Consider the following 15,368-nt stretch of genomic DNA (forward strand, 5'->3'; position numbering starts at 1 on the left):
GTGTGGTTCACAAGCCCTGCCCTGCAGTCTGACCTGTAGGGGGCGCCCTGAATGTCTGGTGCTGCCATGATCCCTCAGTTGTTGCAGGTGGGAGCCGCGGGGTCACGCTTTGAAACATACTGTGGGTTTAATGTGCTTATGGCCTGAATCAGTGTCTCGTTTAACCCCAAAGCCTTATAACGCAGCTCATGAGGAGGAGGTGAAGTCGATCGATGGCTGACATCCTCGTTTCCCCCGTCGGAACTTCCCAAAACACATTTTCGATGAGCTAAACTTCATAATCATTAGCTCAGACAATATTAAGCAAAGTTACTAGCAATTATACTTAATGTTTATTGAGTGAATAAGAAACAGGAAATGAAATGTCTGTAAAACTATTTTTTTAAATGGTACAGGGAAGAGAATCACATTTTAAGCTGCACAGGGGAATGTAACTGATCAACTGCGATCAAACATGCACCTTTCATCTGGTCTGGCTTGATACAGAAAGCACTTTGATCTGAAGGCCAGATTCATCACAACAGCTCCAGCGTATCAAAGAGGCTACTGGGTGCCAGCTGGGACGCACCCCCCCCCCCCCCGTCCCCCCACCCCTCCCTCCCCAGGCACCGGCTCTGTGCTGCTGCTCTTCCTCAGCTGCTGCTTTCCTCTTCATCCCTTCATGCTGATTCCTCTTCCTGCAGTTTCTATGTCAGCCTCTGCTTTGTCTTTTTAGGGAACTGTTTATGAGAATATGGTTCTCTCTTACTGACCTGAATAACCAGTTTGCTGCCACGGCTAGTTAGTTAAATCATGCAGTCAAAATGAGTTTTAAATGGCTCTAGATCCAATATGTCTTTATTATTATTATCATAATCGTTATTATTATTATTATTATTATGAACAGGGAAAAGCTATTAACATCAGTGTCCTGAAAACGTAAAACCAGGCTGATGCTGCTCTCAGCCTGCAATGCTGCAGCAGAACCAGTAGGGGGCAGCAGAGCAGCTGCTTGCACTCAGCCTCCGGTCCTCTCATGACAAGTACTTCTCAATTTGCTGAAGAGGATGATGATCCTGCTATTAGATTGAATGAGGCCATGAGGATGTTCTTGTTGCTGATGAGCATGATGATGGTGATGATGACTGGTTGGCTTACTGCCCACTGCCGCGTCCCGACTCCTCGAGTTCCGAGCTCTGGGAGCCCCACCCACTCCAGGACAGATGCCTCCTCCCGTTCTCAGTGCCAGGGCACAGCGTAGCTTGAGAGCGCCACCTAGCCTGGCGCCCAGAATGCGGCGTGCGGCGTGAGCCCCGAGGAAGGGGCTGCTGCATCCAGGTCGGGCCCCCACCCTGCAGTCTTTAGCTGGGGTGGGGGAGGCAGGTTAATGTGACTGCTGCAATTGCATTAATCATTCAGATATATCATATCACATGCCTCTGGGCCTCTGGGCTTGAGTCTGGGCGCCGACCTTCCTGCCTCTGTTTGACATCCGCGATGACGTCATCACCAGTAGCCTGGGCGAGGCTGCACTGCTCACCCTGCTGACAGGAAACACGCCTTCGTATAAAAGCCAACACCCATAAACACACTGCAGCGTCCCTGGTCCTTTACACTGCGGGGCGACTTTGTTTTTACTCAGACAGCCTGGAGTATTAATACTGCTGAGGAACGGTCACACTCTTGCTATAAGTGTCTTTGCAGTGAAGAGCAAAGCACTACCTTCCTAGCGATTCTCTCCAGCAGCACGCGTGCGGCGGGCTTCGCGGGTCTGCCCTCTGGGTCGTAGAAGGGGCCTGCTGGGTTTTCCTGGCTGGTCAGGGGTCGGATTCTCTCCCGGGGCACCGTGGGCATGGCGGGGGACTGCAGTATAATGAGAAGCGGGGAGAGATGTGGATCATGCAGCGGCGCCAGCTGTCATTTCATGGGGACTCAAACTGCAGAGAGGTTCGCTTTCATTAGGGAATACTGAGGCTGCTCGACAGTACTGTGAAAAAAACCTTGTTTTTGGTAGCATTTTTGAAGTATGTGTCTGACAATGAAATTCATTATTTGCATCTGTGTAGCACCGTTGTATGATAACAGAAATCACAACTAGAAAACTCAACCTCAGGGTTCAAGGAGAGCGGAGCTTTGCCTACAAACCTCCCGGGAATATCGATACGGGAGATAGGAGAGACTCAAATGGAAGATTCTGGAAGAGTCTGGCACATTGCCTTGGCCTAGTTATAGCGAGCTGTTCTGAGCGTGGGAGTTGATGCCCGATGACAGAACTGCCATGGCTGAGGAGCTTCCAGCCTCTCACATCGTAGGAGACCCCGCTATCTACTCCCCTCTCACCTCGTAGGAGACCCTGCTATCTACTCCCCTCTCACCTCGTAGGAGACCCCGCTATCTACGCCCCTCTCACCTCGTAGGAGACCCCGCTATCTACTCCCCTCTCACATCGTAGGAGACCCCGCTATCTACGCCCCTCTCACCTCGTAGGAGACCCCGCTATCTACTCCCCTCTCACCGCGTAGGAGACCCCGCTATCTACGCCCCTCTCACCTCGTAGGAGACCCCGCTATCTACTCCCCTCTCACCTCGTAGGAGACCCCGCTATCTACTCCCCTCTCACCGCGTAGGAGACCCCGCTATCTACTCCCCTCTCACCGCGTAGGAGACCCTGCTATCTACTCCCCTCTCACCTCGTAGGAGACTCCGCTATCTACTCCCCTCTCACCGCGTAGAAGACCCCGCTATCTACTCCCCTCTCACCGCGTAGGAGACCCCGTTATCTACGCCCCTCTCACCTCGTAGGAGACCCCGCTATCTACGCCCCTCTCACCTCGTAGGAGACCCCGCTATCTACTCCCCTCTCACCTCGTAGGAGACCCCGCTATCTACGCCCCTCTCACCTCGTAGGAGACCCCGCTATCTACGCCCCTCTCACCGCGTAGGAGACCCCGCTATCTACGCCGGCGTCCCAGGGCAGCAGATCCCGCACCAGCTCCTGGACCCAGCGGCACTCCTGGGTACACAGGTCCTGGGCGGAGAGCCCCACCGCCCAGTCCGGACTGGGGCCCAGCATGGTCAGGAAAGACACCACGTGGTGTAATCTGTCCACCAGGAACTCCGCCGTGGGTGGAGGCCTCCTGCACAGATAGAGTGGATGGGGGGGGGGGTTCTTATAATTAAGTGCATGCAGTGAGATTCCACTGCCAGGGGCCATTTCATCCCCTTTACAGGCCCGAGATGTTAGAACCAGAGTCCTTTACTGTCATTGCCCACTTGAATATACAATGAAAACTCTTTGGGTGACTCCTAATATCAGCATCAGTGAACAACAACAAAAACAAAGGAGTTACAGAAACAACAAGTAAACAATAAATAAACAATAAACAATGACACAAAACAAGGATTTATAGCAATGTTTTTCAATTAAATACCAAAACCAAGTAAATGTGGATAGAATTTACCATAAGACAATTTACATGGTGTTTGTTGTAAATTTTATTTTATATAGTTAGCTTAAAAAGAAGGTGTCAGTGGACACCATTTTATCAGTGTGCAGTTTGTTTTGTTACCTTTTCTCTCCTACGAGTACTCACATGTGACCGAGTACTCATGCATACCCAAGTACTCACATGTGACCGAGTACTCATGCATACCCAAGTACTCACATGTGACCGAGTACTCATGCATACCCAAGTACTCACATGTGACCGAGTACTCATGCATACCCAAGTACTCACATGTGACCGAGTACTCATGCATACCCAAGTACTCACATGTGACCGAGTACTCATGCATACCCAAGTACTCACATGTCCAGGGGCTGCCAGGCCGGCCACAGAGCCTTCGCCTTGATGACAGTCAGGATTTCATCACCCTGCAGGGCCAGAGTGAGAAGGAGACCTTGGCTATGACTGACTGACACAGACACACACACACACAGACAGACAGACAGACAGACACAGACAGACAGACACAGACAGACAGACAGACAGACAGACAGATAGACTTTATTAATCCTGAAGGAAATTACAGGTTTATACATTAATAGACAGCAACAAATAATATATGTGACAAAAAACATTTACAGTGCAAGAATGTCAGATAATTTGGCAGTAAATATATATACAGTATTGCACAGTGGGTTGCAGAGTGAAGGAATGAAACATCTCTCAATGTGCCTAAGCGGTTCTGGTCTGTTCAGGCCGTTATGTAAATGCCCACATGAAAAGGTTTAGCTTCATTATCCACAGGGTAAAACATGCCTGAGTAACGTGAGAATGAGAATCCCAGCACAAAATGGGGCATGTTGTCGGCATTTATCTGTACGCCCGCTTTGGTGCTTTCTGTGACCATTCCGACAATCAGAGAGCCTGTTTTAGGTCAGAGACTTCAGCCTAATCGACAAATAAAATGTCTTTGAGTCTCCTTCCCTGTTCTTCAGTGGCCTTTTTATGTTCTAACTTATCAGACTGTTTACTGGGGAGGCAGCATGCGGCGTGTGGGTGTCACCCTGGATAGCAATGCCGGCTCTCTCAGACACTCAGATACCATGTCAAGCATATTTTAATTATCCCGGTGCCCAGAAGGGGGGAGGCTCCTGTAACAGATCAAAACACACGCTCTCTGCCTAGGGGGTAGGAATGCCACTTTTACGGGGCAAATTTACAGAACCCTAGGTGCCTGAGTCTGCCAGCTATCAGGGGTCCTGCAGAGCACTCAGCCTTGTAGTCTTTGTGTTGTCATAGCTGTGTTAATTACCTCTGGAATTAACCCAATTTAATTAGGCAAATGAGCCAGGGAGTTGTGGGGGACACAGCACGGCTCGCTTGGGTCAGATGCGATTCTGTCCTCTCACACCACGCTGGAGGAGCGCCAGGCTTCCCCAGAACCAGGATCCAGGACTGGCAGAAGATCTACACCCTCCGAAAGACATGCAGAGTCTACATCTGCACAGAGGCACGCTACCTCCTCGGAAATGTACTGCAGCCCTTCCTGTGATCACACCCACCTCTGAAATTATGCAGAACAGCTTTTCTGTTGTGAACTAGAGGTGGAGGAAAGTATTGGATCTTGAGGCCTGAAGAATGCTGATCTCCCAAATGCAAATTTAATTTCACAGAAGGACCTATGGCATTGATTACTATAGAGAGGAAGTGGGACTTGAACCTCAACAATGCAGGACTGAGATAATGGTACTACCCACTGAGCAACGCTGCTGTCCTAACATAACATTACCCATTTCTTTCCCTTTTCACGTTTTTTCTCAATTGTATGAATATAGCAAACATTTGTGATTATGTCTGAATACAGTGAATATGTGTGAGTATAGTGAATATGTGAGAGTATCGTGAATATATATGATATAGTGAATATGTGTGAGTATGCTGAATATGTAGGAGTATAGTTAATGTGCAAGAGTATTATGAATATATATGAATATAGTGAATATATGTGAGTATACTGAATATGTAAGAGTGTCGTGAATACATATGATTATAGTGAATATATGTGAGTATACTGAATGTGTGTGAATGGCTGCTGGATCTTTTCACTAGACACACGCTGGGGTCACACGCTCACACATCACCTTCTCTCGGATCTCTTCCTCCATCCTGATAGGGGACCCCTGTTCTGCCAGCTGCTGGACGCCTTCGCTGGCGTAGCCCCCATACGCCCACAGCCGGTAGCTCCTCGAATGTGATGCCCCAATGATGGCCGACCAATGGCTGGAGACCTCTGTGCGGGTATGTTAAGAATGTAGCACACAATTTTAGTCAGGCTTGCCCAGGTGCAGTCTGGGAATTGTTGGATAGAGACACTCAAGCGGGAGAAGAAAACTACACCATGTTAAGGCTGGATTGGGTGATATTTTTACTATTTCTGTTTATTTCAAATTTTATCCATTAAAATGTCGTATTTTACAAAGTGATTTGGAATAGCAGCTCTATTCCTGGAGAAATGCCAAGAAAGACCCATAAATCATTTCCAAATTAATCTGGAAGGCAGAGCCAGTGGGCTTCGTCAACGCTTTCACAAAGGCTCTGTGCAGCATTGTCATCTGTCTTTCAATTAATTTTTATTGTCAGTCATGATTTTCATTAATTACTTATTTTTCATTATTACACAGAACAAAAGGCTAGGCTGTATTCTATTGCAGAGAGGACAGAAGATTTTTGAACTTATTTTCTTAGAAATATTTCACTTCAACATCAATCACTCAGGTTTTCATGTGAAGTGTTCAAAGAGTTCTAATCAATCAAAATGAGTTCTAAGCCCCCGATAGCGTGTGCTGACCCCAGAAGATGTCGAGTGGATATCACTGACACGACCTTTCAGGAGCCGAACTGGAGTTGATGCAGATTTAATTTGCACTGAATATGTTTATTATAAATATAGTAACCATGCATCTCAAGTAAATAACAAAGGGGGGCTGGATTGTTCTCTCTGGGGCCCCATTCAAAAAAAGTGACTTCAGGTCCCCCTAAAATCACATACAAATGACACCCCCCCCCCCCCCTAAATATTAAAAAAACAAAAGTCAGAAGATCATAGCAAACTAGATGGTTAACAGAACATGCTGCTTCCGGCATCTTCTAAATAACAAACACATTTATTTAATATTTAATGTAGTGACAGCAATGCATGAAGTGAGTGGTGGTAAAGACGGCCGCTGGTTGTAACTCACTGGGGTAATCTTTGGGGTGGAGCTCCTCTGACCAGTTCCCGTAGAAGGTCAGTCTGTACATGGCTGTCCCACAGGCGCAGCATGATGGCGTGGCCTCCTCCAGCCCCTGAAGCTGCTCTGCCGTCGCACAGAGTCATAGGGAGTCATCAGCAGCCAGAGGGAGCAGAATTCTCCACAAGGCCACCTTTACGCGGTACAGTGCGTGGTACAGTGCGTGGTACAGTGCGTGGTACAGTGCGCGGTACAGTGCGTGGTACAGTGCGCAGTACAGTGCGCGGTACAGTGCGTGGTACAGTGCGCGGTACAGTGCGCGGTACAGTGCGTGGTACAGTGCGCGGTACAGTGCGCGGTACAGTGCGCGGTACGGTGCGTTACACTCTCTGCACACGCTCATACCTTCCTCACACATCCTCCTGGTGACTAAGGCCCCATTCCGGAAAGAATTGACCCCCTTCCATAGGACATTCGCTCTGCGAAGGACAAGGTCTGGTTAGTACAACAACCAGCTACCTTCTAGCAAAGGAATCATCTAACCACTGATGTCAACTGGATGGGAAAAAAATCTGAGACAAAAGACAGTCTTTGATGAAACAAGGACAGCAGGGTGTGAATGTAGGTCAGGGATTCCCAACCCTGACCCACATGGTCCCGGGTCATCAAAAGGTTGGGAACCCCTACTGAAGGTCAGCACCCCCTTACCCTTGGGTGTCCAATGGTACCACATCCAAGAAACCCACTGGCAGGTCTCACAGAAGGTCCTAGCCCTAAATGATGACCTACTTCAGGATGACACAGCCAGTTCCAGCAGGGGGTGCCTTCCAGAGCACGTGGACCTTCGTGTGCCTCCGGGGGGGTATCTCGGTCACGGCGGTGGGGCAGCTTCTCATTAACTGAGAGTCGGCCTCATTTATCACCTGTGGATGAAGATGGATTCCAGCAGCATGAGGAGTTTCAGAGCTTCACCAACTGAAACTCTTGTTAAAAAATGAGACCTTGGGCTGGATATGATTTGAAAAGGGAGAAGACCTTTCATAAGAATGTGTTAGGAAATTTGTGAAAAATTGTGTTCTATGTCTGGAATTTTAAGTAATTAATTAGAATCGGGGCATATAATCGCACGTTGATTTACTGTAATACTGTGCAGTGAGATACAATCTGAAATTCTGCTGGGGGAACCGGCTCAGATCTTTCCAAAAGCATGTGACACAGACCTGGAGTCACCATCTGCCTAGGCTTCCAGCCCACCAAAGAGCATCAGTAAATTACAGCGTGTCTCGGTGCGGAGGCTGGCGCCGATTCTCACCACGTCTCGGAGAACCAGCCGGAACCTTCTCAAGCTGCTTCCCCATTCCCATCCAGCCCGACATGTCAGTCACTGGGCAGAATGGAGATCATTCCCCACCATGATATTGGTGAAACAGCTTTATAAAGTTCAGTAAAGTAAAAGCCGGCCGGCAACCAAAGTGCAGTGCGAATGAGTTTGTCTGCCACTAGGGGTGATAAAGATCTACAGACACGAAGATTCCAAATTTTGGCATCCAGTCAAATATCCAGTCACCCAGATATCATTGAAGCCAAATAGATGACAGATTTGCTGCGAAAAATCATTAACCACAAAAGTGTGCTCACTGGTGTGATTATCAAACTCAGAGGTCCTCACTGGCTTATAAAATTTTTAAACACAAACTGGTACTGCACTAAATTTTAAATCGTTCATCTTATTCGGAAAAACAGCCAGGGCTGGTCAACACATTTCTGAAACCTATCTGGTTAAAATAAGAAGCTACTCAGAGTTCCAGGACAGCCTGGACATCTCCAAACATCTAAATGCATAATTGGATAAACAATCCAATTTCAATTACGTCTTCGTCAGGGTAACAGGGGGTCTGGAACCTATGCCGGTAAAGTTGGTGGGCGTACAGCCTGATTGGGACACCAGTCCATCACGGGGCACCAACACAATGGGAACCTTAGAGACATGGGTAAGGCTCGCTGAATGCCTTTGGACTGCGCCTAGGGACTGGAGCATGACACGGGGAGGGCATGCAAGCTTCACACATACAGAGCAGGGAAGATTCGAACCGGCAACACTGGAGGTGTGTGGCATTAGTGCAACCCACTGATACACCCTAAATACACATGCATACAAAGTCAAAACACATGCCAATCAAGCTGGTTAATCCTGAAGCTGAAAAGCTCACAGCTTGATCATTATCTTCTTGATCTCCATATAATGCCTTATGTTTGTCTAGGAGGCTGTCATCCACCCAGGCTGGTGTACATGCAGTCACGCTACACACCCAGCTATTATGTACCACAGAAATCTATGCCTGTCAATCTAGGATTAAGCAGAGCCAGAGCACTTATACATTTAAGAGTCGCTTCTGGTAGGGATGACAGTGTTTCCTGTGGATCAGGTTTGGTGGATGTAATGGGGCGGGGGGGGGGGGGACATCACCCCATTGTTATTATTGTTTAGTGATGGCATGTTCCCTCTCTGTCTATGGAGGTAAACAAACAATAATTCTATGAATTCATATAGGCAACTTATTTTTAGTGACAGCTATAACTACATTTTAGTGGTTGTTAAATTAAGTCCTCAATGCTCTGCCCATCTCCAGTGCTGCACTCAATAATGTAACAACAGCTTAACTGCACTGTGCATATCCTAACTGTACATGTGACTCAGCCTAACTGCACTGCACACAGCTTAACTGTGTATGTGACGCGGTCTAGCTTCACTGCACACAGTCTAACTGTGCATGTGACTCAGCATAACTGCACCACACACAGCCTATCTGTGCATGTGACTCAGCATAACTGCACCACACACAGCCTAACTGTATATGTGACTCAGCATAACTGCACCACACACAGCTTATCTGGGTATGTGACTCAGCCTAACAACATGAGATATGTAACACATTTTCATTCCCACTCAGTCTTCCATAGTGGTAAAATAAATGGTTTTGTGCCCTCCTAACTAATATCGGTGTAGTGAATAAAGAGTGAATAAAGAGTGAGAATTAAGGGAACAGTCCCGACGCTTTTGATGTACATGTAGCTAATCTTAGGTTTATAATGGAATAATATAGATTTGCCGTAAGATTTCTTGTGTGAGAGTCTGAAAGTGTGAGTGTCACGCCAGATGCATGGGAGTCGGGAACTCTGTGGGTGGGAATCGAGCTTCCAAAGCAAGTCACCACCAAAGCGTAGGATTGGTTGATTGGTTGGACAGAAGTGTGCTTTTTTTTGCCATGGCGGCAATGATTTTGGTGTGGCGGGCCGTCACGGTCAAATGTTACCTGCGGAAACAGTGCAAGAGCACCCTCTGTTTGGTGGGAGAACCTTATTGGTCCCCGATGCATGGCTCTGAACTTCATTCCACTATTTCCCTGAAACATGCACATTCCTAGTGAGCTTTTGTGTCACTGCGAATGGCTACAGTGAACAGCTGGAAGGTAACATGTAGATGTTGAGCTATTTCCTCTCCAAGCAGGAAGTGTGTGGGGGGGGGGCATACTCTCTGTATGAGGCATGGAGGCTTGTCATGCACTCAGGAATATATCACCATTAAGAGCTGCCATCCAGCCATTCGGTACAAAGGCAGCCGTAACAGTCCTTACTAACCTAAACAGTGTGAATATATCAACCCCACACTGGCTTCCCAGCAGATTTACAGCTAAATATAAAAGATTGCACCTTCCATCTTTATGATTTAATGTGAGTGCATTAGCATAACCATAAATACAGCTCCTTGACTACTTTCTATTTCTGCAAGGCAGCAGTCATTTCATACAGAGTTCATATTTAATCTGAACTATCTGCCTAATATTGACCTAAGAGAGGACCGACCAGAGGTTAACCGTATACATTTAAAGGACAAATTAAATGTAGACTAAATATTGTGTAAAAGTGATCGATGGTTATGAAGATGGGTGGTTATAATGTAAAAGTACTGAATCAGCACTAAATCGGCTTTTATTCTTTCCCTTTTCATGTTAAGTACTTTTTGATGGCAAAGTCAGGTAGTATATATAGGATCAGAATATTTCGTATTTTAATTATTGTTTTTGTTTAAATTTTGTGCTGAGGATTATTGCAGACGTGTGTCGAATTTCATTATTACCACTGTGTTCCTTGGAGATGCCATAGCAAACTGCGCCCAATTTTTGTATTTTTAATATCTTACCTGAAAGGTACCGGCATAACCGCCCGCATTTTCGCCCTTCTTACCCTCCTTCAAAGCAAATAGAGTATAACCGCTGAAATACGCGGAGCCGGTCGCTGACAAAGTCACTGGAGATAAAAAAATAAAAATAAAAAATCAAACGTATGATTACAATGAGCGTAAAATGTAAATCTGAGACTGACGGGCTGCAAACACGGTGCCACTAAAATGCCATAATCTTACAGTTCTTCCTAATCTTATTGTTTTATAACACATTCTTGTAAGAAAGAATAAAAAAACGTAAACTCTGAAGTGCATGCATATGGTCCATATATAGTGGCTGGTAAATTTTCAACTTTTAGTTTTATAGCTCAACCCAACCAAAACACGATATAGCCTACTCGCGACACACGAAGCGGCAAACTTTGTATAAAATTACATAAAAAAGAAACCCATTATAACTCATAACCTGATGGACAGGAACAAAGAGACAAAAGGAAACGCTAAGTATCCATCAATCCGAAACATTTTATTAATTTAACTAAAATGTACATTTTCTGTATCTGCCAGAAATTTTTGAGAAATTGAGAATGTCCCATCTCAACTTAATTGTCTTTTGATGAAATAGATCAAAGTACTTATCGTCATAAGTATATGGCCGAAGAGTTGAAGCAATTCTATTACACTGGAATAAACTGATAAATAGAGATGCAGCGGGTCATACTTCTAAAGTTTATATGAAATCAAGATTACCTCTGTAGGTGCTTCCAGGTCGGTAATGATGTAGGTTTCCCTGCACTCTCAGGCGAAACCCCTTAAATCCTCCTCTAAAAGCCGGAGCTCTTAAGATTTTACCACAAAAAGCATCCTCTTCACTCAAAGCGCAAAACACGCACGCAAAATGAGAGAGAAGGTACAGGAACAGCACGTTTAACCCACTTTGGCTCATCGTGCAGTGTTATTTTATTCTCCAGGAACTTAATGCAAGAAAATCGAGAGTGAAAAACAAACTGGGAACAAAAAACGATCAGTTTCTCGGGCGTTTTTCACTTGTCATAAAAATACCGAAACCATCTCGATGAAAGCGCTCCTGAATCCATTGCACATGTAATATTCACACATCTTTCTGGACCGACACCGCTGGTATAGGCGAAGCACAGGAGGAGATCGCCAGTGTCCCTAAATGTAAGGAGTGGGGCATATTTAAACAGCCTTACGCTAGTGAATTTCACAAATTCACCAGTCAAATAGTCCGATTAATAATGCATGAAAACCGCCTCTTTGCATGGCTCCCGCCTTTGGTAATTTGTTCCGTTGGAGATGCTGACGTGAAATAGAGTTCGGGTGCTTGGAATTAATACACTTTTAAAATGTCATTTATACACAAAATCAATGAATATTAAACAAAATTATTATTGCAACTAGCAAATTAGACTCCAGGTGATCACACGTTACCCCAGAACATTCTGTCTTATCCTGCTCCGGGTTCTTCAGGATTCACAGTAACAGGTTTTCTTGCTGTGATGACTGGCTCTAATTCTGGGAGCCGTTTTCCTTTTTTAATTTTCAGCTTTTCCAAGCATTATGGTATTTTCCACTGCAAAAGGTGTCCCTATATAACATGACCAACAGAAGCCTGTTTCGGTTTAGTCATTTTGTGCTTGATTTGATTCCTGGATTTCTTTGTTTTGTTTTTTTTATTCACTTTTTTTGCAGTTTATCTTTTTCGGACATCAGACAATTTTGATTTCATATTCCCTAGCAATCGGGCAAAGTGAATTAGGCATTTTGAATTCTTCGGGATCACATCTGGCCTTTGTATGAAGCTGGAAGCACACCCAGTTGTTACAGACACCAGGGAAAAAGCCAGACAGCATATTGGGTGTCTTGCCACCATCAAAGGAGGGCAGAGCAAAGTATGATAGGGTGTAAGAAGCTCTGGGAACATGCTGGGCTAAAAAAACACAATTTCATATATGAGAGGGATAAATTTAATTTGAGAAACCAAGAATTGAGAGGGGTGTCGAATCCTTTATCATCGCTGTTAACACCCGAGCTGAACATTGCTAGCTTGGCGAGCTTCATGATGAGCTTATTACGGACAGAGCTGTGATGGGCCTTCTGGAGAGAAAGAGCCTCACCTTGGCCAAAGCAAGTGTGGACAGCAGAATGGGCCTGTCAGACAGATAGGGTCGGGAGTGCATGGTGAAGCCGAGAAAGAGGCTGAAATTACTTAGGGTATTAGGTCAAAAATCAAGGAGGAACAGCATATTCTCAAAATTAACAGAAGAGACAAAACACTGACACTGAATGAGGAGAATGATGTGGTTGATGTATAGCTCCGTGGGGTGTGTGCTCGTGTCTGGAAGGTTGTGGGTTCAAATCCCATGTCCAACAGAGGGATCAAATCACTGCTGGGGCCTTGAACTAGGTCCTTAACCCCTGCTGCTCCAGGGATGCTGATTGACTTTACTCCCCGACTCCAAAAACTTTCCTCAACTTGCATGTTTCCTTGGTAAAACCTACCTGCTAAACACACCTGGCCTCTCAGGGTAGCAGCATAGAAACAAAGACTCTCATAGAGAACCTGGAGATGAATGAATGACATGCAAATGCATTTCAGTAGAAAGGAAGCAGTAGGTGTATGTATTTATACCCTCTCCTGGGGGAGTATGCCAGTGCGCGTACGCACCCAGTGTCTCTGAGCCGTATGTGACATAGGTTTTCAAGAAGGCATGCAGCCAATAATTAGACCAGAGGAAACTAATGTTTTTTCAGTCTCCCATTTTGACCTGTCCTCCAATGTCCAGCTATGGGCCTCTTCAGGTAATAGAAAGCACAGTAAGCCAATCAGGAGTTACCTGCCAGTCGACATCATTACTAATGGCGCTCATCTCATTGGAAGGTCAAATGTGGGAAAATTTAACCTCCACAAAAATGTTTCAGTGATGCTTGAAATATTATGGCCAGACCCATGTGACGCAAATAATGTTGACTGTCTCGTGCATGTAGGTGTGGAATGATGGTGAGCTAACATTTGCTACTGGTACTTAGGTTGAATACAGATAATATGTGCAGGGGATTGAGATCTGAGTTCGTTGGTTCGTGGTTTGTGGTTTCTTTCCTACTCAGGCCAGTCTCAGAAGGTACTCACCACGACTGGCCATGAGCAGCCCACAAGTCATCTGAGCATAATGATCTGGCTCTTGGCAGCATCCTCAGAAAGAGAACGCATCTTGGCTTGGGTATGTCGCACATTTCTAACCATCCTCACTCACATTAGAGCTCTGTCTCAGTGACCATGGAATCTTGTGTTTCTCACCATAACTTTTCAACTTTTCAGTGTCGTTAATTTTGCATTCTTAATAATGCACCCGAGTATTATTCACGAACTTTCACATTCTTAGGGATCTTCCATCCCAAACCCTGACTAATGTGAACAGGTGACTGTGCGGATAAAATGAATTTTGGGTGTGCATGTTACACTTTGGAGAGCCACGTGCAGTTTGGGTGATGGGCTTCAGCAGCATCTGGGAGAAACCAGCTTTGTGTCTCCCACCCAGCTGAGATGATTGCGCTGCCCCCAGCATCTCCAGCGTCTACGTCTCCTCCTACCCCCTCGTGGATTTTTCCTGCTGAAGCCCAAAGATGAGAAATGAAAATTTACCTCAAGTAACTGCAATCCAAAGAAATGAATTCTCATTATTCCATGTTACTCTCCTCCAGTTTTATATCTGTATGGTGATATTTACTGTGTTCAGGACACGTATAGCATCTGAACCCCCGAATCACACTCCTGTGTGCCCCCCCCCCCCCCCCCCCCCCACCCCTGATATGCTATACAGACAGTTCCCAGGTTATAAGTGAGCTCTATTCCTCAAATGTTTCTTTATGTTGAATCTGTACGTAAAAATGAAAAATAATAATACAATATACAATAATAATAATACAGCAAAAAATAAAAATACATATGGCACTGTACTGTACCTTGAGCCGACAAACTGCAGAGCAATATTTTCACGAGATTCACAAAGTAGTGCATGTGTTCGTTATCACAAACCATTTTATTTAAACTGAATTTTTAAGATAATAGGCTTTATGGTAGTTCGTTTGTAAGCATGGATTGTCTGTAAGTCGGACGTTCTTAACCCAGGGATTGCCTGGACGGCGGAAACGCTTCCCTAATCTGTAGCTCAGATCAGCAGGCCACCCCAGTCGTAGATGAGAACCTCATTTATCTGCTGAACAGAGCAATGAAACACCTAGAACACCTTGCACAGTGATCGCTTTGTGGCTCTGATGGAGAACTCTGCCACTGTCCGCTGATTAGCTGAAAAGTTTTTGAGGAACAATACGAAACTTACGGTCGATATATTCTGTAAATCAGTTTCCTAAGAAAAGTTGCTTCGCCAGCTGAAGACATTCAGGAGTGTGCTCAGGTTGGAAAAGGACCCATCTTAATGTGTTATTTGGCTATATACGTCGCTTCTGACAAAAACGTCCGCTAAATTAAACTAATGAAATGAATGAACA

At 45.5% G+C, this 15,368-nt stretch overlaps 1 protein-coding gene across 2 annotated transcripts; it reads right to left on the bottom strand.

The window, feature by feature from the left end:
- Window positions 1-605: 605 nt before the first annotated feature.
- LOC111858127 (spondin-1-like) lies at window positions 606-12,164 on the bottom strand. 2 transcript variants are annotated; one of them, XM_072698698.1, is made up of 11 exons: window positions 11,589-12,164; window positions 10,857-10,963; window positions 7,445-7,578; window positions 7,061-7,134; window positions 6,665-6,781; window positions 5,567-5,715; window positions 3,789-3,853; window positions 2,915-3,116; window positions 1,702-1,842; window positions 1,451-1,520; window positions 606-1,344 (listed from the first exon to the last, which is right to left on the bottom strand). In XM_072698698.1, exons 1-11 carry the CDS (start codon window positions 11,782-11,784, stop codon window positions 998-1,000), a joined length of 1,602 nt encoding a protein of 533 aa, XP_072554799.1. In that variant the 5' UTR covers window positions 11,785-12,164; the 3' UTR covers window positions 606-997. The 2 variants fall into 2 exon arrangements, with proteins under 2 accessions (XP_072554799.1, XP_072554798.1); XM_072698697.1 differs by having other exon boundaries at window positions 1,451-1,523.
- Between the last annotated feature and the right edge of the window lie 3,204 nt (window positions 12,165-15,368).

The sequence above is a fragment of the Paramormyrops kingsleyae genome, chromosome 13 (assembly GCF_048594095.1).
Source record: "Paramormyrops kingsleyae isolate MSU_618 chromosome 13, PKINGS_0.4, whole genome shotgun sequence".
In the NCBI taxonomy this organism is placed as follows: Eukaryota; Metazoa; Chordata; class Actinopteri; order Osteoglossiformes; family Mormyridae; genus Paramormyrops; species Paramormyrops kingsleyae.